This window comes from Stegostoma tigrinum, unplaced genomic scaffold (assembly GCF_030684315.1).
Source record: "Stegostoma tigrinum isolate sSteTig4 unplaced genomic scaffold, sSteTig4.hap1 scaffold_86, whole genome shotgun sequence".
Lineage (NCBI taxonomy): Eukaryota > Metazoa > Chordata > Chondrichthyes > Orectolobiformes > Stegostomatidae > Stegostoma > Stegostoma tigrinum.
The window spans coordinates 125,481-151,786 of NW_026728811.1; the positions used below are offsets into that span (position 1 = coordinate 125,481).

General features: G+C 41.5%; 1 protein-coding gene across 1 annotated transcript in view; it reads left to right on the plus strand.

The window, feature by feature from the left end:
- LOC125447643 (ras-specific guanine nucleotide-releasing factor 1-like) overlaps positions 1-26,306 on the plus strand; it is a 71,236-nt gene that overhangs the window by 12,489 nt on the left and 32,441 nt on the right. The window contains exons 7-16 of the mRNA XM_059644457.1: positions 1,845-1,922; positions 4,207-4,284; positions 8,640-8,702; positions 10,099-10,179; positions 12,536-12,613; positions 14,895-14,972; positions 20,576-20,653; positions 23,966-24,043; positions 24,874-24,954; positions 26,007-26,093. Coding sequence (XP_059500440.1) covers positions 1,845-1,922; positions 4,207-4,284; positions 8,640-8,702; positions 10,099-10,179; positions 12,536-12,613; positions 14,895-14,972; positions 20,576-20,653; positions 23,966-24,043; positions 24,874-24,954; positions 26,007-26,093 — 780 coding nt within the window. The remainder of the gene's footprint in view (positions 1-1,844; positions 1,923-4,206; positions 4,285-8,639; positions 8,703-10,098; positions 10,180-12,535; positions 12,614-14,894; positions 14,973-20,575; positions 20,654-23,965; positions 24,044-24,873; positions 24,955-26,006; positions 26,094-26,306) is intronic.

Below are 26,306 nucleotides of genomic sequence, written 5' to 3' on the forward strand. Positions count from 1 at the left end.
CACCAGTTGACGGTTTGGCTCAGTTTTGACAGCTGCTGGTCCAGAGAAAGGGATGGCAGATCAGCATCTTTCTCAGCCCAACTGTTAATGCTGATTGTCACTGAGGTTGTGTAGGTGGGCGCCATCAGGGAAATGAGGGAGGCAGTCCTTAGAAGTCAAGGAGAGTCCAGGTGTCAAAGAGAACTGGCCCATGTCACATAGCTTTGCAATGTATAGGTGGCAAACCCCCTCCCTGCCATTTTCCTAATCCTCCCGCCTCCCATTTAATTGCCAGTGAATGATTGGGCATGCATTACACACGATCTTTAATGGAATGTTTCTTTTCCAAACATTGGACTGTGCACTGCTGGTAAATACATTGAAAAATTTGACTCTCTAACTCTATTTCCAATGTTATTACATGCCCCACCTCCCCCCGTTGCCCAAAAAAGAAGACCGTGGTGTTTTGAAAACGTGTGAAAGTTGAAATTCCTTCTTTCTTGCAACTTCCCCAGCTTCTCTTCCAGACTCAACTCCTGTCACTTGCAAACCACCTTTTAATGCTTGGAGGTGAAAAACAAATCTCGATCTATTGTCGTTACATACATCAGAAATGTTGCCTGTTTAACAAACCCGGTTGATAAGCACTTGAAAACTTGGGAGAGCTTGTCATCTGACGAGTGGTTGAGGGTTTTGGTTCTGTTCAGGATGCAGTTTAGAAGGATGGGAGGGAATGTCATTGAAACTTTCAGAATACTGAGAGACCTGGAAGGATTGCACATGGAATGGAGAAGATGTTTCCACTAGTAGGAGAGATTAGGACATGCCGGCGCAGTCGCACAGTGAAGAGACCAACCTTTAGAACTAAGGTAAGAAAGAATTTCTTCAGTCAGGGAGTTGCTCATCTGTGGAAAACATTGCAGAAAGCCATCGAGGCCAAGTCATTCGGTCTATTTAAGATATATAGAGAGAAGGGTTCTTGATTAATAAGAGGATCAAGGGTACCAGAAGAAGGCTGGCAATTGGGCTTGAGAAACATCACAGTCAGAATTGAATGGCAACGCAGACTCAGCAGGTCGAATGAGCTAATTCTGCCCCTATATCTCATAGTCTTATGGATCCACACTAAATACTTCAATGTTCGTTTTGTGAGTAAGCCATTTCTGGGTGCAAGTGCTTGTTTACAATGTCTTTAATTTTTGCCTTATATATTCAGGAAGGCAAATGCAATGTTGGCATTTATTTTGAATGTAAAAACAGGGCTGTATCTCTGAGGCTTTGTAAGGCTCTGGTCAGGTCGTACTTGGAGAGCTGCGTGCAGATTTGTGTCCTATATCTCAGGAAGGATGTACTGTCCCTGGAATGGGTTCAGAGGAGATTCACGACAGTTATCCCAGGAATGGAAAGCGAAACATATAGGGAACGTTTGAGGAATCCAGAACTATATTCATTGGAGTTTAGAAGGATGAGGGGTGATCTAATTGAAACTTTCAGAATACTGAATGGCCTGGACAGAGTGGATGTTGGGAAGATGCGTCCATTGATAGGAGAGACGAGGACCCGAGGGGACGGTCGTAGAATAAAGAGGAGACCTTTTCAATTGAAGATTTGGAGAAACATCTTCAGCCAGAGAGTGTTGAATCTATGAAATTCACTGCCACAGAAGGCTGTGGAGGCCAGGACATTGAAAACTGAGACAGATAGGTTCCTGTTTATCAAGGGGATCAAGGGCTATGGGGAGAAAGCAGGAGAATGATGTTGAGGAACTTATCACCCATGACTGAATGGCAGAACAGATTCAATGGGCTGAATGGCCTAATTTCTGCTCCTATGTCTGATGGTCTTATGGTCTTAATGAATTGCAGGTCCAAAACCTTTGACAGCCCAAACTCTGAGAAAGATGAAGAACCAAGTTCACCAAAAGCGACTGCAGAAATCTCAAAGTAAGTTTCATCCTTCTGTGCTTCATTCATAATACATAATATGAAAAGAAATTGCTGTGAATATAGTAGCTCCTGAAAGATTATGTCACCATTCGAGATGATAAAAATCACATTAAAGAAACAGCTTTACTCCCTCCGAGGCCATTGCCAGTAATTAAATCAATGACACATTTCAGCCTTTGATCTATAGAAAACATTCAAAAATGTTCAGTGAAAATTTGATTGGCCCTCAACATCCAGACCTTGGTGGTCTAACTTGCAACAATGCTAAACTGCGAAACCTCCCACCTCCCCTCAAATGCACCAGCCTACGTAACTGGAGTGACCTACATATTTTCTCTGAAAATTTGGAAAGCAAACCATCTAGTGTAGTCATTCGTCTGGACTTTGACCAATTGGGGACTTGAAATACAGAGCATTTTGGGATTCAGTATTTATTTTCAATGTTTATAAGTCAGTTGTAGATGCAGATCCTTTCCTTAATTTGTGCTTCATGAGCACTTGCAGCTGCAGATATTTTGGCCGTATAGATTGTCGGGTGGGTGGGAACCAAAGTTTGCCAGGCATCTGTGTAACCATGAGGAAGCAAGGTTGATCGGAAATAATTTTGATGTGTTTTAATTCTGCTTCATTTGGAATGCAGCAGTGTGAAAAAGGAATGATGGAGAATCATTGATTTCAAATTTTTTGTTGCAATGTAAGGAATGCCACTCCAGACTATAGCAATCACATTAAAGTGGCTGCTGGACTGCCTCCCTGGAAAATTTATAACAGAGACATTTGCCTTAAATGATAGCATCACCATTGAAGCATCCAAAACACTGAGATGGGAAATTGTTTTCAGATCAATATTGAGGTTATATTTCTGGACAATGTGGCTCTGGTAAAAAATATGAAAGAAATGGGTTAATCTCCTCTACCCCACCTCAGCACTTCTCTTTGTTCCTCTTTCCTGCTTCAGCTGCACCCTCCCTACAAACTTCCTCCAAGTTCATTGAAGTGTCCTCCAAACTTCCGTGACATTTGAATAAATATTCCTACAATTAAGAAGTGACCTGCTCCCCGTGTCCGAGCCTTGGTATTTCTCCCATACAATATTGCCATTGAATAGTTTGCGTTTTTAATTATCTAATCTGGCCATCTGCCATGTGCATTCATGAAGTCAGGCACTTTCCCAAGTCAGAGACCTGGAATTAACCCTGACCTTATTTTGTCCAAATCTTTAACTAAACTCAGAACTATTAAAGGAGCAGGAAAGAAAAATGAATAAAATTAATTTTTCAGCAAAACAGCCACTGGTGACTAATCTGACATTAAGCTTCAGTGAATTTGAGCAATGACAAATTCCTACATCAGGGCTCCGAATCAAACTTTGAGTTACAAGCTGTGCTTGTGAGGGTTGAATTGTCAATAGTCTGTAAAGAGCTTGAGTTTCTTTGTCAGAGATGAGGAAGTTAAACTTAAATCGTCTCTTTTGGGATATTTATTGTCTGTCCCAGTGCAGAGGTTCTTTATTTGACATCTTTACATCTCATCTACCCACTGGCTCCCCCTCACAGCCAAAAATCCCAATGTTGATAAGAGTGCCAAAAATTAAAATTGTGATCACATGCACAATTAAAATGATTTATTTGGTGTTTTGTGACCAGTTGCAGCTGTGAAAATGTTGACATGTCACACTGTGTAGTGGGTGGAATCCTAAGTTTGTCAGAAACTGAAAGAGTAATTGACAAGTAAATTTGATGTGACATCAGATTAAACCTGTTGTACAGTATTTGGGATCTAATACTGTGAAAGGAAACTGTTGGGATTTGCTGTAAGATTATGTCAGGGTTGCTTCAGGAAGATACCCCAATTGGCAGTGCAGTGAGCACCAGTCCAGACAATAGCAATCACATGAAGCAACTGCTTGACTGCTTCTGCAATGTTTGGCTTATTTTGGGAGGTGAGATAATGTTGAATTAGCATAAGGCTTTCAAAGCTTTTCAGTGGTAGATTGAATTTTGCTTGTCTTTCAGTATTTAGTTCTTGCATAGCCCAGAAACAACTTTCAACAAGGGTGAAATACTGAAGAAATGGCTTTCTCTCCTTTTTGCCCTGCTCTGTCTCTTCCAAGCCCCACCCCAGCACTGCCTCAATATGAAGACCTGTGGGCATCCTGTGGAAGTCAAAACAATCCATCTCTCAAGACTGTGATTTTTTTGTGTTGAATTGGGTTGGATTTAATTCTGGACGAGTTTGCCTATTCTAAATGACTTAATTTGTCCTCTTTGATCAATTGCAGTTTTGGAAATGTTGACAGTGCAAATGGTGAGGAAAATGGAAGTTGTGGTTCTTCAGGATCCAGCGAAATAATTGCTAAGTAAGTTTAACTGCATGCATGACAAAGTGAATCATTATTCAGAATATGACCAAGCGGTAGGAAATAGCTGGGGAGCTAGCAGTTTGTGCAATGTTGTACAGCCATCAAATGGTAATAGCCCAGAGACAATGATTTGATAATGTTTGTACCAGCTCTCAAAGAGGGACTTGCCGATGTTCAGTCCTAAATCCCTTTACTGTGTAACACTGCAAAACATCTCCTTTCGAAAATTGTAGCTCACTTTTGAAGACCCCATTTGAAGCTGCATCCACCACACTATTAGGTCGAGCTTTTCAGTTCCTAAATAGGCTATTTAATAAAAAATCCTTGTCACCATTGGTTCTTCTTGCTGATCATCTTAAATCAGTGTCCTTTTCTTCTTAAGCCTTCTGTCACAAGGAACCGATTGTTCTTATCCATTCTAACCAAATCCCTCATGATTTTGGACACTTTTAAAACCACTTTTTAGTCTTCTCCAAGAGCAGCCGGAGCTTCTTCAGCCTCTCCACAGGGCTGTCTAGTTTTCATCTCTGGTAATATTTTTTGTGAATGTTTTGTGCACCCTCTCAAATCCCTTCCTGAGGTGTGGTTGGTAAATACCAGAGTTGAGGGCAAATCAGGAGTATTTTTAAATAAACATTTGTCAGAACTTATTTGTTTTTCATACAATGCTCCAATTTTTAAAGTTCAGAATCCTGATGATATCTTCAACCTGCTCTACCACTTCCATAATTCGAGCGCACACATACACTATATATCGAATATCAGACATGGATCATTTAAGGAAGCACCATGTCATAAGATATTTATTTTGGCTCCAGAAGAGAGGAAGGAACAATCCAGAATAATTTTGATTTGGAGGAGGTCCAACTTCAAAAGGAGCAAGAAGGTGTTTGCTGCAAGTAAATTTGAACACAAGTTCAGGCATTTACTGACATGAAACAGCAGTCTGTCTTACAGCAGGAGGTTGTTTAGTGACAGTCTCAGAATGTTCCCACAAGCAGGAGAGAGTAGCAAATGGTACAAATGATGAGGATTATTGATGACCCCAATGTGTACAGAGTTAAATATAGGTACTTCAGAAGGGAAGTGTAGAAGGAAAGGAGACTGGCAAACATTTTCAGGTGCCTTGCAGCATTCAGTAATCTCTTGCTAAATGTGGATTTGCATGTGTAAGAGATTTAAAGTTCCCACAAAAAAATGTGCCATATTAATGCAGTCAGAATGATTTCACGGGCAATACACAACTGTTCTAATTTTCAAAATGAAAAAAGAGTTGTGGAAATCCCAGTGTGTGACATTCATTCTGCTTCCCCGACATTTACATTAGATTTTATTTTCTCGAAGATGAACTTCTAACTATTTTGAGCCCCCCCATTTCCTGCAGGAATCCTTGACAACATCCTGTGATGAACTTGTTTGTTTACGACAAGGCAAAGCAGTCCTTCGGTTCTCCTGTTTTGTGCCCCTATCCCCTTCCAATATCCCTGATCCCAAATGGTGGCACAAATCATGATTAAGCACCCCGCTAGTGGTTTGGGACAGAAGTGAATAAAACAGACTCACAAAACATCATGCAGAAGCCGGTGGCCACGTATTTCTGATTAATTTTTCGCAATAATGAAGTGATTTTGATCCAGTACAACACAAAGTTTAAAAAATGCGGTGAATGAGTTAGGATGACGACTAGACTTTGGTATTAAAGATAAACAGTGATGTTGACTTCCTTCCATACTTTTTATGTAGTTTGGAGCTTCCTGAAACAATGTTTGGGATGTATAAGTTACTGCATGCAGTGAATGGAAAATTGTTATTGTCATTGAAAAAAGTCTGTCAATTTCTGTCAGTCTGTGTTGGGCATAACAATCAAAGTTTGGAAGCTGAATGCAGTATGAGGAGCCTTTTTGCAAAACTGAAATGTTGGTCAAATGAATGTCTGTTTACAACTGAAATATGCAGGAGTACCGCAATTCTGTAATAGTGGGTGAAATGTTTTTCAAATGGCATTAGTGATGTCACCTCAGTTTTTTTTCATACATTATTTTTCTAAATGTTGGTGAGTATTTAACAGTTTATGCAATTCACAAATTTTTTTTGGGGTAACTGATCAAAACTTAGTTCGGGGACAAAGCGATTCTCACCACTGCTGACCTTCTATTGATGTGCCTCTGACATTACAGGGACACTCCAGGGATGAAAAGTTTCACAAATGCGCTATGCTTATAAAATTTGAGAAGATCAGCAAATAACCAGCGGTGATTAGATTTTTCTTCAAAGCAGTAAGCTAATGAGCTGGCTTTCATGAACCCAGTGGATTGCAGAAATCGATCCAGCTGGACCTTTCAAAAGGGAATTTGGGTTTCTCTTTTTGCCTGTGGCCAAAATATTCTCTTTCTTTGCCCAAGTAAATAAATGTTCCAGCAGAATAATTCCACCAATAAGCTTTTGAGTTTTAAAGAAAAAGATGACCCATACTTGCCCTCGAATTTTAAACATGACAGCTCACTCATGTGTCTCACATTATCTCTCAGAGGTTCAATAGTGCATAAAGATTCTTTGCAGGTTATTACTTTCTTATTTGCTTTTGTGCTATGCCTGTAGTCATCTTTGATGATGGTATTCTTTTAAAGGTCAAGTGAAAAATTTGTAAAACCAAGGAATCTCAGCAAAATGTGGTTTGTTGAAATTTGAGGAGGTTGGTTCTCATTAAACTGTGAGATAGCTCTGGTTAAGACAATCATCTGTTATATTTACTAACTCCTCCTTTCACAGTGTAGCTGTTTATTACTTTGGCTGCTTAGATCTCTAACTTGTCCATTGTCTTTTGGTGAAAGTCTCCATCTGCAGGGAGATTCTTGGAGTTTTTAAAAAGTCGAGAACAAAATGGCTTCCATGCCATTCGAAAGTTCAAATCCATTTTACCAATTGGACAGATGTTGTGTTTAAGATTAGTGTTTGAGTCAACCATTTTAATTCGGCTAAAAGATCATCATAATTCAATGGATGCTAATAGTATCCATTCACCTTACACACATCCCACATTTCAGGATTTTCCTATATCCGTAGTGAAAGGGAGAAACAGGCTGACTCAATGCTACAGTTATTTTGGTTTTCTGTAATTCGATCCAAGGAATTCATCCCTTTTTGCATGAGTGTTCTCATTTACTGAGGTGTTTATTTGAGACAGCGAATTAACTGGAGCTCAAAATTGTTTGGATCACATAATTTCAATATAATTTTAATAATCTGTTTCTGCCCAAGTTTTCCAAGTATTGACGAACAGTCGATGACTTACGAAGGAATGAATTTATGACTGACAGATTTGCTGAAGAGACAAAGATGCATTAAAAAAATAACCTCAGAGAAGGTTGGAATACTGCAGAGAAAGAGAGGTTGAGCAAGTAGTCAAAGATCTGACAAAAGACAATAGTACATGGGTAAATTTGAAGTCCATTTTGGTAGGAAGAATAGCAGTTTTTATTATTGAAGGAGATTGCATAGCTCTGATTTAGAGTGGATTCTGGGTATCCTCATGCATGAATCACAAATTGCTTATGTACAGATACATTAAGTAATCAGGAAAGCAAATAAATGTTTTCATGTTATCATGAAGGAATTTAAGCACTAAAGTAGGGATCACTGGTGAGCCCATATCGTGAATGATATTCTTTGTATTGGTCAGTCTTTTTTAAGGACGGACGTAAATATATGAGAGGCAGTTCAGAGCAGGTTTATCAGAATAATAAAGAGACTAAGTGACTTGCCTCACAAGGAAAATTTGCATAGACAAGTCTTGCATCAGTCGATGTTTAGGGAGGAAGGTACAATGTGATTGAAAGAAAAAAACCTGAGCATTTGTACAGGGTAGATATGGAGACAATGTTTCCTTTTACAGAAGAGCCTAGAATGAAGGGTGAGTGTCTAAAATTCAGTGGTTGTCAAATTAAAACAGTGATTTTTAAAAAATCTCAAAATGTGGATATTCTTTTAAGTTTTCTTCCTGTAATGATGGTAAAAGCAGAGCACTGGAATATTGTAAATGCAAAGATAAACAGATACTTGTTGAGAGAGAAGGGGTGAAAGGTCATTAGGAGAGGCAGGAATGTAGATTTGAAATTACGATCAGATGAGACAAAACCACATTGAATGTTTTACTCTTCTCTGTGGCAGGGGATGAGGCAGGTATGCTGTAAAATGCCAAATTGGAGTTTCAATGCAAAGTTTTAACAAACTTGGTAATCAAGGCTTCAAATGCCGAAACCCTGAACGTTCAGATGTTTTTCAGTGGCTGAATGCAAATTGCAGATTCAAGCTTGTTTAAAATCACTTAGTTTGTGCTGTCTGACCAATTGCAGATATGGAAGCTTTGACACCTCAGAGGCAGAAGAGATTCCAGGAATCGATTCAGTGAGCACAAAGTAAGCTTTAGTCTAATGTGTGACTTAATTAAGTTTCATCCAAAATACAACAATGTTAAAAAACCTGCTGGCACTTCCTGTAAGATCTGTGGAGGGCCTTCCTCCCACAGCAATGCAGCAAACACTAGACAGCAGCAGTCACATGAACAAAGTTGTTTGATTGTATCAAAAATCTACACAGATTTTGTTTGTTTAAAAAGAAAAGTTGTATCAACAGAAAAGATCCAGAAGTGTTCAGTGAAAAATTGCTTATCCATTCACTATTCAGATCTCCATTTGTCGCCAAACATTTAGATAGCTGAACTCTAAATTAAGGATACAACACGTCGAAGAATTGAGGTTCCGACCTCCTCCCCTCCCCTCAGTCTGCCTGTGCTGTCTTTCAAATCTCCTGTGAAGGTTTTGAAGAAAAACCTACTGCTGTCCATGAACACACTAAACCTGGAGGGTGATCTTTTTCATAAAAACAGTTGACAAAAGGATGAAATAGAGGCAGAGCTGCAATCTTTTCTTTGCTGTCATTACAGTTGGCATTGCCGAGCTTATACAAAAGAGATTTGCAGGCCAATGTCCACTGCAGGAGCTGAGGAACTCTAATATTTACCAGAGAGACAGACAGACACAAGTGGCTGTCAGCTGGTGACGTGATTCATGCCCAGTGAGTCATTAAACCAGCTACTTTGCCCACCGCTGACAATACAGTATAATGGTGCAAAAGAGAGTTCAGTTTTCCTCCTGAATTCCCCTCCACTTTGCCAAGAATGTCATGTCTCAGGCCAAGGCCAGTTGACTTGGGACATTCAGCCCTGTATGTAGAGACGCTGTCTGAAGTTCTTCACTGGAAAGTTGGTTGCCTTTCTATATTTGGGCCTGGAGCTCTTTGTTTGAGATATTTGTAGACTTTGCAACAAATATAAAATGTTGAAGAAATGGATTTGTTGCATCCTTCTCTCTCTCTCTCTCCCTTTACTTCCACACTCCAGTCTCACGGTCTTATCCTGCAAACTATCGTTGAGGGTTTTGGGGAGACCAATCACCATATTCTGTAGTTGCGTCTTGACCCGTTGTTAGAAAATTAGCTGTCAATGGCACGAAATGCCGACTCAATGTCTTTCAGGTGTATGAAGATAATTTTCTTGTTGATGTGGATGTTTGCTCAAATTTACTTGATAACACTTTTAGGACCATTTGCAGATCACCTGACAGTGCAAACTACAAGGTAGATGGGAGACCGTGCACTCTAAAATCTGTCATGAAAGAGTAAATTTGAATACAAAAAGTGGTTAAGGTTTTGCTTTATTCAGAGTACAAGGAATACAAAGGAAACTGCCGATGAGCTAAGAATTACTGGGTACAAGGATTTATTTAAAATGACATTCTTCACAACTAATTTCAGCAGCGGGAACAATGCTAACATTCCGAGCTGTGAGGAGGTTGAAAATCCAATTCCTCCAGAGACAGTTGCTGAGATCAGAAAGTAAGTATTGATCCAATGTGTGAGGAAATGATGCTTTAATCAGAATACAACTATGTGAAGGGCAACTGCTGGAGGTCTGGCATTTTCAGGAACATTACGTAGAGGCTATCTCCCGAAACTGAGCAGCATCTGTGGAGAGAAAGCAGAGTGGGCGCTTTGAGTTGAGGTTCCCCTGTTCAGAACTTTGCATCTCTGAAGAAGTGTCGCTTGGCTCAACTTGAACTCTGTTTTCTGTCTGCAGATGCTGCAAAACCTGTAGAGTTTCTCCAGCAACGTCTGCCTTTCTTTCAGATTGTCTGCGTCCGTAGTTTGTTCTTTTACATTAAAGAAACAGTTGGCTGTTGTTCTAATATTTGCTCTGTTCCTAGTGTTGTAAAAAGAAATTTTAGATGGAAGCTTGTGGTTCATGCTGCAGGCCTTCTGCTGGATCTGAAACCTGGAGGCCTTGGCCGATTCCAACGGTAACCAATACAGAGATTGCTGCCGGCGTTACTCACCAGTTGACGGTTTGGCTCAGTTTTGACAGCTGCTGGTCCAGAGAAAGGGATGGCAGATCAGCATCTTTCTCAGCCCAACTGTTAATGCTGATTGTCACTGAGGTTGTGTAGGTGGGCGCCATCAGGGAAATGAGGGAGGCAGTCCTTAGAAGTCAAGGAGAGCCCAGGTGTCAAAGAGAACGGGCCCATGTCAATATAGCTTTGCAATGTGTTGGTGGCAAACCCCCTCCCTGCCATTATCCTAATCCTCTCACTTCCAATTTAATTGCCAGTGAATAATTGGGCATGCATTACACACGATCTTTAATGGAATGTTTCTTTTCCAAACATTGGACTATGCAATGCAGGTAAACGTATTGAAAAACTTGACTCTCTAACTCTCTGCTTTCCAGTGTTATTACATGCCCCACCTCCCCCCATTGCCCAAAAATAAACAGACCGTGGTGTTCTGAAAACTTGTGTGAAAGGTGAAATTCCTTCTTCCTTGCAGCTTCCCCCCAGCTACTCTTCCAGACTCAGTCACAATCACTTGTATACCACCAGTTAAAACTTGGAGGGGGAAAACAAATCACGATCTATTGTAGTTATACACATCAGAAATGTTGCCTGTTTAACAAATCCAGTTGATAAGTACTTGAAAACTTGAGAGGGCTTCTCATTTGAAGAGTGGTTGAGGGTTTTGGTTCTGTACAGGATGGAGTTTAGAAGGATGGGTTGGAATTTCGTTGAAACTTACAGCATACTGAGAGGCCTGGAAGGATTGCACGTGGAACGGAGAAGATGCTTCCACGAGTAGGAGAGATTAGGACATGCGGGCACAGTCGTGGAGTGAAGAGACCAACCATTAGAACTCAGGTCAGAAAGAATTTCTTCAGTCAAGGAGTGGCTAATCTGAGGAAAACATTGCAGAAAGCCATGGAGGCCAAGTCATTAGGTCTATTTAAGATAGAGAGAGAGAAGCGTTCTTGATTAATAAGAGGATCAAGGTTTCGAGAAGAAGGCTGGAAATTGGGCTTGAGAAAGATCTCAGCCAGAATCAAATGGCAAAACAGACTCAGTAGGCCGAATGAGCTATTCCTGCCCCCAAAACTTATGGCCTTATGGATTCCACATGAAATTTTTCAATGTTCGTTTTGTAAGGAAGCCATTTCTGGGTGCAAGTGCTTGTTTACAATGTCTTTAATTTTTGCCTTATATAGTCAGGAAGGCAAATGTAATGTTGGCATTTATTTTGAAAGGACTTGAATGTAACAGCAGGGCTGTACCTCTGAGGCTTTATGAGGCTCTGGTCAGGCCATACTTGGAGTACTGTGTACAGACTTGGGCCCCGTATCTCAGGAAGTATGCACTGTACCTGGAACGGGTTCAGAGGAGGTTCATGAGAAAGGTCCAGGGAATGGAAAGCTTAAAATATGAGGAACGTTTGAGGACTGTGAGACTACACTCATTGGAGATTAGATGGATGAGGGGTATCTAATTGAAACTTTCAGAATACTGAATGGCCTGGACAGAGTGGATGTTGGGAAGATGCTTTCATTGGTAGGAGAGACTAGGACCCAAGGGCCCACATTTAGAATAAAGAGGAGATCTTTTCAAATGGAGATTTGGAGAAACTTTTTCAGCCAGAGAGTGTTGAATCTGTGAAAGTCACTGCCACAGAAGGCTGTGGGGGCCAGGTCATTGAGTACATTTAAAACTGAGACAGATTATCGAGGGGATTAAGGGTTATGGGGAGAAAGCAGGAGAATGGTGTTGAGGAACTTATCACACATGACTGAATGGCAGAACTGACTCAATGGGCCGAATGGCCTAATTTCTGCTCCAATGTCTGATGGTCTTATGGTCTTAATGAATTGCAGGTCCAAAACCTTTGACAGCCCCAACTCTGATAAAGTTGAAGAACCAAGTTCACCAAAAGCGACTGCAGAAATTTCAAAGTAAGTTTCATCCTTCTGTGCTTCATTCGTAATACATACCATGAAAAGAAATTGCTGTGAATATAGTAGCTCTTGAAAGATTATGTCGCCATTCGAGACGATAAAAATCACATTAAAGAAACAGCTTTATTCCCTCCGAGGCCATTGCCAGTAATTAAATCAATGACACATTTCAGCCTTTGATCTATAGAAAACATTCAAAAATGTTCAGTGAAAATTTGATTGGCCCTCAACATCCAGACCTTGGTGGTCTAACTTGCAACAATGCTAAACTGCGAAACCTCCCACCTCCCGTCAAATGCACCAGCCTATGTAACTGGAGTGACCTACATATTTTCTCTGAAAATTTGGAAAGCAAACCATCCAGTGTAGTCATTCATCTGGACTTTAACCGAATGAGGACTTGAAATACTGAGCATTTTGGGCTTCAAAATTTATTTTCAGTGTTTATAAATCAGTTGTAGATGCAAATCCTTTTCTTAATTTGTGCTTCATGAGCACTTGCAGCTGTAGATATTTTGGCCGTATAGATTGTCGGGTTGGTGGGAATCAAAGTTTGCCAGGCATCTGTGTAACCATGAGGAAGCAAGGTTGATCGGAAATAATTTTGATGTGTTTTAATTCTGCTTCATTTGGAATGCAGCAGTGTGAAAAGAGAATGATGGGGAACCATTGATTTCTTCAAAATTTTTAGTGCAATGTGATGAGTGCCACTCCAGACTATAGCAGTCACAATAAAGTGTCTGCTGGGCTGCCTCCCTCGAAAATTTATAACAGAGACAGTTGTCTGAAATAATAGCATCACCATTGAAGCATCCAAAACACTTAGATGGGAAATTGTTTTCAGATCAATATTGAGGTTATATTTCTGGACAATGTGGCTCTGGTAAAATTGCTAAAGAAATGAGTTAATCTCCTCTACCCCACCTCAGCACTTCTCTGTGTTCCTCCTTCCTGCTTCAGCTGCACCCTCCCCACAAACTTCCTCCAAGTTCATTGAAGTGTCCTCCAAATGTCCGTAACATTTGAAGAAATATGTCGTCGATTAAGAATGTGACCTGCTCCCCGTGTCCGAGCCTTGGTATTTCTCCCATACAATATTGCCATTGAATAGTTTGCATTTTTAATTATCTAATTTGGCCATTTGCCATGTGTATTCATGGAGTCAGGCACTTTCCCAAGTCAGAGACCTGGAATTAATCCTGAGCTTATTCTGTCCAGATCTTTAACTAAACTCAGAACTGTTAAAGGAGCAGGATAGAAAAATGATTTTTTTTTCAGCAAAACAGCCACTGGTGACTAATCTGAGCTTAAGCTTCAGTGAATTTGAGCAATGACAAATTCCTACATCAGTGCTCCGAATCAAACTTTGAGTTACAAGCTGTGCTTGTGAGAGTTGAATTGTCAATAGTCTGTGAAGAGCTTGTGTTTCTTTTTCAGAGATGAGGAAGTTAAACTTAAATCCTCTCTTTTGGGATGTTTATTGTCTGTCCCAGTGCAGAGGTTCTTTATTTGACATCTTTACACCTCATCTACTGACTCATTCCCCCTCTCAGCCAAAAATCCCAATGTTGATAAGAGTGCCAGAAATTAACATTATGATAATATGCACAAGTAAAATGATTTATTTGGTGTTTTGTGACCAGTTGCAGCTGTGAAAATGTTGACATGTCACACTGTGTGGTGGGTAGAAACCTAAGTTTGTCAGAAACTGAAGGAGTAATTGACAAGTAAATTTGATGTGACGTCAGATTAATCCTGTTGTATGGTATTTGGGATCTAATACTGTGAAAGGAAACTGTTGGGATTTGCTGTAAGATTATGTCAGGGTTGCCTCAGGAAGATACCCCAATTGGCAGTGCAGTGAGCACCAATCCAGACAATAGCAATCACATGAAGCAACTGCTTGACTGCTTCTGCAATGTTTGGCTTATTTTGGGAGGTGAGATAATGTTGAATTCGCATAAGGCTTTCAAAGCTTTTCAGTGGTAGATTGAATTTTGCTTGTCTTTCAGTATTTAGTTCTTGCATAGCCCAGAAACAACTTTCAACAAGGGTGAAATACTGAAGAAATGGCTTTCTCTCCTTTTTGCCCTGCTCTGTCTCTTCCAAGCCCCACCCCAGCACTGCCTCAATATGAAGACCTGTGGGCATCCTGTGGAAGTCAAAACAATCCATCTCTCAAGACTGTGATTTTTTTGTGTTGAATTGGGTTGGATTTAATTCTGGACGAGTTTGCCTGTTCTAAATGACTTAATTTGTCCTCTTTGATCAATTGCAGTTTTGGAAATGTTGACAGTGCAAATGGTGAGGAAAATGGAAGTTGTGGTTCTTCAGGATCCAGCGAAATAATTGCTAAGTAAGTTTAACTGCATGCATGACAAAGTGAGTCATTATTCAGAATATGACAAAGCGGTAGGAAATAGCTGGGGAGCTAGCAGTTTGTGCAATGTTGTACAGCCATCAAATGGTAATAGCCCAGAGACAATGATTTGATAATGTTTGTACCAGCTCTCAAAGAGGGACTTGCCGATGTTCAGTCCGAAATCCCTTTCCTGTGTAACACTGCGAAACATCTCCTTTCGAAAATTGTAGCTCACTTTTGAAGACCCCATTTGAAGCTGCATCCACCACACTATTAGGTCGAGCTTTCCAGTTCCTCAATAGGCTATTTAATAAAAAATCCTTGTCACCATTGGTTCTTCTTGCTGATCATCTTAAATCAGTGTCCTTTTCTTCTTAAGCCTTCTGTCACAAAGAACCGATTGTTCTTATCCATTCTAACCAAATCCCTCATGATTTTGAACACTTTTAAAACCACTTTTTAGTCTTCTCCAAGAGCAGCCGGAGCTTCTTCAGCCTCTCCACAGGATCTTTAATGGAATGTTTCTTTTCCAAACATTGGACTATGCAATGCAGGTAAACGTATTGAAAAACTTGACTCTCTAACTCTCTGCTTTCCAGTGTTATTACATGCCCCACCTCCCCCCATTGCCCAAAAATAAACAGACCGTGGTGTTCTGAAAACTTGTGTGAAAGGTGAAATTCCTTCTTCCTTGCAGCTTCCCCCCAGCTACTCTTCCAGACTCAGTCACAATCACTTGTATACCACCAGTTAAAACTTGGAGGGGGAAAACAAATCACGATCTATTGTAGTTATACACATCAGAAATGTTGCCTGTTTAACAAATCCAGTTGATAAGTACTTGAAAACTTGAGAGGGCTTCTCATTTGAAGAGTGGTTGAGGGTTTTGGTTCTGTACAGGATGGAGTTTAGAAGGATGGGTTGGAATTTCTTTGAAACTTACAGCATACTGAGAGGCCTGGAAGGATTGCACGTGGAACGGAGAAGATGCTTCCACGAGTAGGAGAGATTAGGACATGCGGGCACAGTCGTGGAGTGAAGAGACCAACCATTAGAACTCAGGTCAGAAAGAATTTCTTCAGTCAAGGAGTGGCTAATCTGAGGAAAACATTGCAGGAAGCCATGGAGGCCAAGTCATTAGGTCTATTTAAGATAGAGAGAGAGAAGCATTCTTGATTAATAAGAGGATCAAGGTTTCGAGAAGAAGGCTGGAAATTGGGCTTGAGAAAGATCTCAGCCAGAATCAAATGGCAAAACAGACTCAGTAGGCCGAATGAGCTATTCCTGCCCCCAAAACTTATGGCCTTATGGATTCCACATGAAATTTTTCAATGTTCGTTTTGTAAGGAAGCCATTTCTGGGTGCAAGTGCTTGTTTACAATGTCTTTAATTTTTGCCTTATATAGTCAGGAAGGCAAATGTAATAGAACATAGAACATAGAACAGTACAGCACAGAACAGGCCCTTCAGCCCACAATGTTGTGCCGACCATTGATCCTCATGTATGCATCCTCAAATTTCTGTGACCATATACATGTCCAGCAGTCTCTTAAATGACCCCAATGACCTTGCTTCCACAACTGCTGCTGGCAACGCATTCCATGCTCTCACAACTCTCTGCGTAAAGAAGCTGCCTCTGACATCCCCTCGATACTTTCCACCAACCAGCTTAAAACTATGACCCCTCGTGCTAGCCATTTCTGCCCTGGGAAATAGTCTCTGGCTATCAACTCTATCTATGCCTCTCATTATCTTGTGTACCTCAATTAGGTCCCCTCTCCTCCTCCTTTTCTCCAATGAAAAGAGACCGAGCTCAGTCAACCTCTCTTCATAAGATAAGCCCTCCAGTCCAGGCAGCATCCTGGTAAACCTCCTCTGAACCCTCATGTTAGCAACACATTATGCTGGGAGGCCAATGAGCCAGGCTGGGAGTTCACCACACCACAGTAGGAAGCCCCAACAGGTAGAGGCCGCTGCACCAGGCCGGGAAGTTGCCGTGCCATACTGGGAGCAGGCCGTTGCACTGTCAAGAGGTTGCCATGCCAACATTAGGTCATCACTGCAGGAGGCCGGCAGCCACTACAGGATGCTGCTGTGCCAGAGGAATTGTCACCCACCAGACGCCATGAGTCAGAGAAAGACAAAGAAGGGAAAAAAAAGCACTGAGAAGAAGAAAAAAAAGAATGGGCAGCGTGGATGAGGTCCAGCTGGAGTATCCTATTCTGCCGCAATCTTGTTAAAAGTTATGAGGGCTTCCACCTCTTTCAGCATTACAAACAGTGAGTTCCAGGTGCCCACCACTCTCTGGGTGAAAAAATGGTTTTCCTCACATCTCCTCTAAACCTCTTACCCCTGAACTCAAAATTGTGCACCCTTGGTCATTGATCAAGGGTAAAGTTTCTTCCTGTCTACCTTATCAATGCCCCTCATGATTTTATACATCTTAATGATGTCCCCTCTTAATCCCCTCTGCTCTAAGGCAAACAATCCCAATCGACCTAATCTCTGTTTATAAATGAAACTCTCCAGCCCAGGCAACATTCTGGTAACTCTCCTCTGCACTCTGTCCAGTGTGAACATATCCCTCCTATAACTCACATTCCAGAATGACACACAATACTCATAGCTGTGGTTTAACCAATGTTTTATTCAGTTTCAGCATAATTGCCCTGCTCTTAAATTCTACGCCTCACCTAATAAAGGGAAATATCCCATGTGCCTTCTTAACCGCTTTGTCCAATCATCCTGATATCTTCAAGGACTGATGTACATGCTCACTGAAGTTGCTGTGATTGCTGATGCTTCCCAGGATCCTACCATTCATCAGTATGTTTGTTGCAAGGCAAGTGAATATGTGCCTGTGACACAAGGGAACACGAAACAGGAGCTAGCTAATCGGTAGTTCCATCCACATGTTTTACTTTTGTGTTGAGATTAACTATCTATCCATTGTTTTGTATTAAATCTCAAGATAAATTTAACCCTAACTAACTCTCCATGCTCATAATCTCAATACTTATCATATTTATGCTGTAAGACAGTTAAGAGTTGTGTCCACCAATATCACTTTTGAACCACAGAAGAACCCAATGATAATAAGTCAAGCATAACAATAAGCCACAGCTACCCACATTTGTCAATAATCAGAGGCTATGTTTGCTGGTGCCATAATGCTAGGTAACAGAACCTTCCTTCAACAGCATCTTCCAAACCAGCAAACTCTATCACCAAGAACAATGGCAACAGAAGCATGGGAACACCACCACCTGCAAGTTTCTCTACAAGCCAATGCCATTCCGATTTGGAACTATATTGCTGTTCCTTTGTTGTTGTTAGAGAGGCTCTCCCTATTTATTTCAGAACCCTCTCCCTTTTCTGATGAAGGGTCTAGGCCCGAAACGTCAGCTTCCGTGTTCATAGGATGCTGCCCGGCCCGCTGTGTTCATCCAGCTCTACGCTCTGTTATATCAGATTCTCCAGCATCTGTAGTTCCCATTATCTCTGTTTAAAATGAGAGAAGCTTTTAAGTGCAGTTCTGCTTCCTGTCATTGAATTACGTACTTCATTTTATTCAACTTTCATGATTTGTAAAAGCCAAGTATTTTGAATTAAAGATGTAAGAAGAAAAACATTGCCCTGGGATTAAGAATTCCATTGTCTGCTCAGTTTGCAGCTGGTTAGTAATGCATAGCCTAATGCCCCTAATGAGGCCGACTCCATTACCCTCTCCGGCAATGCGTTCCACGCCCCTACAACTCCCTGAGTAAAGAACCTACGTCTGACGTCTCCGCTGTGTCTATCTCCACTCAATTTAAAACTATGCCCCCCTTCGTAATAGCTACCCCCACCATAGTAAAAGTTTCTGGCTATCCACTCTATCTATACAGCTGATCATTTTGTACACCTCTGTCAAGTCATCTCTCATCCTTTGTCGTTCTAAAGAGAAAAGCCCTAGCTCTCTTAAACTCTCCTTGTAAGACCTTCCCTCAATTCCAGGCAACATCCTGGTAAATCTCCTCTGCACCTTTTCCGATGCCTCCACATCTTTCCTGTAATGAGGCGACCAGAACTGGACACAATACTCCAGATGAGGTCGAACCAGGGTTTTGTATAGCTGGAGCATAACTTCACGGCTCTTGAACTTGATCCCTGTATTAATGAAAGCTAATGCACCATATGCCTTCTTAACAACTCTATCCACCTCAGTGGCAGCTTTCAGGGAACTGTTAACATGAACCCCAAGATCCTTCTGCTCCTCCACACTGCCAAGAATCTTTCCATTAACCCTGTGTTCTGCTTTCAAGTTTATCCTTCCAAACAGAATCACCTCACACTTTTCAGGATTAAACTCCATTTGCCACCTCTCAGCCCAGCTCCTCATCCCATTAATGTCCCTTTGTAACCTAGAATAGCCCTCTGCACTATCCACAATGCGACCCTCCTTTGTATCATCCGTGAGCTTGCTAATCCACCCTTCCACTCCTTCATCCAAATCATTTGCAAAAATCACAAATAGAAAAGGACCGAGAATAGATCCTTGTGGTACACCACTTATAACTGAGCACCATGTTGAATATTTTCCGTCCACTACCACCCTTTGTCTTCTAAGGGTCAGCCAATTCTGAATCTAATCTACCATGTTTCCCCCTACCCCATGCCTCCTTACTTCCTGCATGAGCCTACCATGGGGAACCTTATCAAATGCCTTGCTTAAATCCATGTATACTGCATCCCACTGCTCTACTTTCATCCACCTGTTTGGTCACCTCTTCAAAGAATTCAATAAGGTTTGTGAGGCATGATCTACCCCTCTCAAATTCATGCTGACTATCACGAATCAAACTGTGCCTTTCCAGGTGACCATAAATCCTATCTCTTAGAGCCCTAATTTGCCCACCACTGATGTAAGACTAACAGGCCTGTAATTTCCAGGGTTATCCCTATGCCCATTTTTGAATTTGCATTTATTTTGAAAGGACTTGAATGTAACAGCAGGGCTGTACCTCTGAGGCTTTATGAGGCTCTGGTCAGGCCATACTTGGAGTACTGTGTACAGACTTGGGCCCCGTATCTCAGGAAGTATGCACTGTACCTGGAACGGGTTCAGAGGAGGTTCATGAGAAAGGTCCAGGGAATGGAAAGCTTAAAATATGAGGAACGTTTGAGGACTGTGAGACTACACTCATTGGAGATTAGATGGATGAGGGGTATCTAATTGAAACTTTCAGAATACTGAATGGCCTGGACAGAGTGGATGTTGGGAAGATGCTTTCATTGGTAGGAGAGACTAGGACCCAAGGGCCCACATTTAGAATAAAGAGGAGATCTTTTCAAATGGAGATTTGGAGAAACTTTTTCAGCCAGAGAGTGTTGAATCTGTGAAAGTCACTGCCACAGAAGGCTGTGGGGGCCAGGTCATTGAGTACATTTAAAACTGAGACAGATTATCGAGGGGATTAAGGGTTATGGGGAGAAAGCAGGAGAATGGTGTTGAGGAACTTATCACACATGACTGAATGGCAGAACTGACTCAATGGGCCGAATGGCCTAATTTCTGCTCCAATGTCTGATGGTCTTATGGTCTTAATGAATTGCAGGTCCAAAACCTTTGACAGCCCCAACTCTGATAAAGTTGAAGAACCAAGTTCACCAAAAGCGACTGCAGAAATTTCAAAGTAAGTTTCATCCTTCTGTGCTTCATTCGTAATACATACCATGAAAAGAAATTGCTGTGAATATAGTAGCTCTTGAAAGATTATGTCGCCATTCGAGACGATAAAAATCACATTAAAGAAACAGCTTTATTCCCTCCGAGGCCATTGCCAGTAATTAAATCAATGACACATTTCAGCCTTTGATCTATAGAAAACATTCAAAAATGTTCAGTGAAAATTTGATTGGCCCTCAACATCCAGACCTTGGTGGTCTAACTTGCAACAATGCTAAACTGCGAAACCTCCCACCTCCCGTCAAATGCACCAGCCTATGTAACTGGAGTGACCTACATATTTTCTCTGAAAATTTGGAAAGCAAACCATCCAGTGTAGTCATTCATCTGGACTTTAACCGAATGAGGACTTGAAATACTGAGCATTTTGGGCTTCAAAATTTATTTTCAGTGTTTATAAATCAGTTGTAGATGCAAATCCTTTTCTTAATTTGTGCTTCATGAGCACTTGCAGCTGTAGATATTTTGGCCGTATAGATTGTCGGGTTGGTGGGAATCAAAGTTTGCCAGGCATCTGTGTAACCATGAGGAAGCAAGGTTGATCGGAAATAATTTTGATGTGTTTTAATTCTGCTTCATTTGGAATGCAGCAGTGTGAAAAGAGAATGATGGGGAACCATTGATTTCTTCAAAATTTTTAGTGCAATGTGATGAGTGCCACTCCAGACTATAGCAGTCACAAATTACAATCCGACCCCACCACCCAAGACATTTTTCCTTCCCCTCCCCTGTCTGCTTTCCGGAGAGACCACTCTCTCCGTGACTCCCTTGTTCGCTCCACACTGCCCTCCAACCCCACCACACCCGGCACCTTCCCCTGCAACCGCAGGAAATGCTACACTTGTCCCCACACCTCCTCCCTCACCCCCATCCCAGGCCCCAAGATGACATTCCACAATAAGCAGAGGTTCACCTGCACATCTGCCAATGTGGTATACTGCATCCACTGTACCCGGTGCGGCTTCCTCTACATTGGGGAAACCAAGCGGAGGCTTGGGGACCGCTTTGCAGAACACCTCCGCTCAGTTCGCAACAAACAACTGCACCTCCCAGTCGCAAACCATTTCCACTCCCCCTCCCATTCTCTTGATGACATGTCCATCATGGGCCTCCTGCACTGCCACAATGATGCCACCCGAAGGTTGCAGGAACAGCAACTCATATTCCGCCTGGGAACCCTGCAGCCATATGGTATCAATGTGGACTTCACCAGTTTCAAAATCTCCCCTTCCCCTACTGCATCCCTAAACCAGCCCAGTTCATCCCCTCCCCCCACTGCACCACACAACCAGCCCAGCTCTTCCCCCCCACCCACTGCATCCCAAAACCAGTCCAACCTGTCTCTGCCTCCCTAACCGGTTCTTCCTCTCACCCATCCCTTCCTCCCACCCCAAGCCGCACCCCCAGCTACCTACTAACCTCATCCCACCTCCTTGACCTGTCCGTCTTCCCTGGACTGACCTATCCCCTCCCTACCTCCCCACCTACACCCTCTCCACCTATCTTCTTTACTCGCCATCTTCGGTCCGCCTCCCCCTCTCTCCCTATTTATTCCAGTTCCCTCCCCCCATCCCCCTCTCTGATGAAGGGTCTAGGCCCGAAACGTCAGCTTTTGTGCTCCTGAGATGCTGCTTGGCCTGCTGTGTTCATCCAGCCTCACATTTTGTTGTCTTGGAATCTCCAGCATCTGCAGTTCCCATTTTCTCTCTCACAATAAAGTGTCTGCTGGGCTGCCTCCCTGGAAAATTTATAACAGAGACAGTTATCTAAAAGGATAGCATCACCATTGAAGCATCCAAAACACTTAGATGGGAAATTGTTTTCAGATCAATATTGAGGTTATATTTCTGGACAATGTGGCTCTGGTAAAATTGCTAAAGAAATGAGTTAATCTCCTCTACCCCACCTCAGCACTTCTCTGTGTTCCTCCTTCCTGCTTCAGCTGCACCCTCCCCACAAACTTCCTCCAAGTTCATTGAAGTGTCCTCCAAATGTCCGTAACATTTGAAGAAATATGTCGTCGATTAAGAATGTGACCTGCTCCCCGTGTCCGAGCCTTGATATTTCTCCCATACAATATTGCCATTGAATAGTTTGCATTTTTAATTATCTAATTTGGCCATTTGCCATGTGTATTCATGGAGTCAGGCACTTTCCCAAGTCAGAGACCTGGAATTAATCCTGAGCTTATTCTGTCCAGATCTTTAACTAAACTCAGAACTGTTAAAGGAGCAGGGTAGAAAAATGATTTTTTTTTCAGCAAAACAGCCACTGGTGACTAATCTGAGCTTAAGCTTCAGTGAATTTGAGCAATGACAAATTCCTACATCAGTGCTCCGAATCAAACTTTGAGTTACAAGCTGTGCTTGTGAGAGTTGAATTGTCAATAGTCTGTAAAGAGCTTGTGTTTCTTTTTCAGAGATGAGGAAGTTAAACTTAAATCCTCTCTTTTGGGATGTTTATTGTCTGTCCCAGTGCAGAGGTTCTTTATTTGACATCTTTACACCTCATCTACTGACTCATTCCCCCTCTCAGCCAAAAATCCCAATGTTGATAAGAGTGCCAGAAATTAACATTATGATAATATGCACAAGTAAAATGATTTATTTGGTGTTTTGTGACCAGTTGCAGCTGTGAAAATGTTGACATGTCACACTGTGTGGTGGGTAGAAACCTAAGTTTGTCAGAAACTGAAGGAGTAATTGACAAGTAAATTTGATGTGACGTCAGATTAATCCTGTTGTATGGTATTTGGGATCTAATACTGTGAAAGGAAACTGTTGGGATTTGCTGTAAGATTATGTCAGGGTTGCCTCAGGAAGATACCCCAATTGGCAGTGCAGTGAGCACCAATCCAGACAATAGCAATCACATGAAGCAACTGCTTGACTGCTTCTGCAATGTTTGGCTTACTTTGAGAGATGGGATAATGTTGAATTAGCATAAAGCTTTCAAAGCTTTTCAATGGTAGATTGAATTTTCCTTGTCTTTCAGTATCAAGTTCTTGCACAGCGCAGGAACGGCTTTCAACAAGGGTGAAATACTGAAGAAATGGCTTTCTCTCCTTATTGCCCTGCTCTGTCTCTTCCAACCCCCACCCCAGCACTGCCTCAATATGAAGACCTGTGGGCATCCTGTGGAAGTCAAAAGAACCTGCTCTCAAGACTGTGATTTTTTTGTGTTGAATTGAGTTGGATTTAATTCTGGATGAGTTTGCCTATTCTAAATGACTTAATTTGTCCTCTTTGATCAATTGCAGTTCTGGAAATGTTGACAGTGCAAATGGTGAGGAAAATGGAAGTTGTGGTTCTTCAGGATCCAGCGAAATAATTTCTAAGTAAGTTTAACTGCATGCATGACAAAGTGAGTCATTATTCAGAATATGACAAAGCGGTAGGAAATAGCTGGGGAGCTAGCAGTTTGTGCAATGTTGTACAGCCATCAAATGGTAATAGCCCAGAGACAATGATTTGATAATGTTTGTACCAGCTCTCAAAGAGGGACTTGCCTACGTTCACTCCTAAGTCCTTTTACTGTGTAATACTGCGAAACCTCTCCTTTCGAAAATTGTAGCTCACTTTTGAAGACCTCAATTGAAGCTGCATCCACCACACAATGAGGCAGAGCTTTCCAGTTTCTAATGATGCTATTTAAAAACAAAATCCTTGTCACCATTGGTTCTTTTTGCTGATCATCTTAAATCAGTGTCCTTTTCTTCTTAAGCCTTCTGTCACAAAGAACCGATTGTTCTTATCCATTCCAACCAAATCCCTTATAATTTTGAACACTTTTAAAATCACTTCTTAGTCTTCTCCAAGAGCAGCCCAAGCTCCTTCAGCCTCTCCACAGGGCTGTCTAGTTTGTCATCTCTGGTAATATTTTTTGTGACTGTTTTGTGCACCCTGTCAAATCCCTTCCTGAAGTGTGGTTGGTAAATACCAGAGTTGAGGGCATATCAGGAGTTTTTTTTATAATGATTAGTCAGAACATATTTGTTTTTCATACAATGCTCCAATTTTTAAAGTTCAGAATCCTGATGATATCTTCAACCTGCACTACCACTTCTATAATTATTGTGCACACACATACACACACACTATCGATCAAATATCAGACATGGATCATTTCAGGAAGCACCATATCATAAGATATTTATTTTGGCTACAGAAAAGAGGAAGGAACAATCCAGAATAATTTTGATTTGGAGGAGGTCCAACTTCAAAAGGAGCAAGAAGGCGTTTGCAGCAAGTAAGGTTGAACACAAGTTCAGGGAAAACTGCAATGAAACAGCAGTCTGTCTTACAGAAGGAGGTTGTTTAGTGACAGTGTCAGAATGTTCCCACAAGCAGGAAATAGTGGCAAATGGTACAAATGATGAGGATTATTGATGACCCCAATGTGTACCGAGTTAATTATAAGTAGTTCAGAAGGGAAGTGTTGAACTAAATGATGCTGGCAGCTAATGTTAACAGGGAATCCGAATGTCGTCCTCCATTGTGAGCAGTGAAAGGGTAGCGAAAGTGGGGCTAATGGTCATAAATCACTGTTTAATCTTCACAGAGGTAAGGGCCTGGCTGAGATACTATTCAGAAGAAGTTGATGTCCAATTCACGATGAAAAGTAAATAGTTGAGACAAGGATGAGCTGAGGTTGGACAGCATTTTAGAAATGTGAACATTAAACAACTGCAGATGCTGGAAAACTGAAACGAAAATGGAAATTGCTGGAAAAGCTAAGCAGGTCTGGCAGCATCTGTGGCGAGAAAGCAGAGTTAACATTTTTGAGTAATTTGAACCACTGAGCTTTTACAGCAATTTCTGCTTTGATTAGAACGGCTGGTTGTCCCTGGTGTTGGTAACTCAGAAGGAAGTGAATTGTAGACAACTGAGGATACTGAGAAAGAAAAAAATAGCTTGAGGCTGCAGTGGCACTTTGCACAACAACCTAATGCTGTTTGAATGCAGGGGTGGTATCAGAGGACTGGAGGATTACAACATGTACTATGTTTATGTTCAAAAGTGTGTGGATAAATCCAGCAACTAGATTCATCTTATTGGTGGGACAGCATCACAGGAACTGTAATCCCAGTCTCAAGCAAGAATGCTTGGGGAGCATATGGGCTCACATTTTATGCTGACTCAGAAATCTTCACCATCTGGTGTGTAACCTGTTTCATAAAACCATCTGATGGAGGCTTGTAATTCTGAATCTTCAATTTTCATGGGTATTTTACTGGATTTAACTGAAGATGAAAGGGTTTGCTTGAGGTGTTTTAAATTGTTCTTCATGTTCATTTGCAGCTGTGAAAGCATTGAGTCTGAACACTGTCCGAATTCTGATGAAATTCAGAATTTAAGTTCACCAGAAAAGGGAGCGACAGTCAAGAAGTGAGTTTGATCCAAAATGTGACCATGTTATGCTTCATTTGCAATACAGTAGTGTATAAAGGGAATGGCTGGAGAGCTGGTGGCCATAGGTTGGATAATCAGAAATCTCTTCATGAAGGCAGAGATGTTTCCATGCTGTATGACTCTGTAACACATACCACAGAAACAAAAACACGGATATCATTCCAGATCATGGCACATTGATGAAGAAAC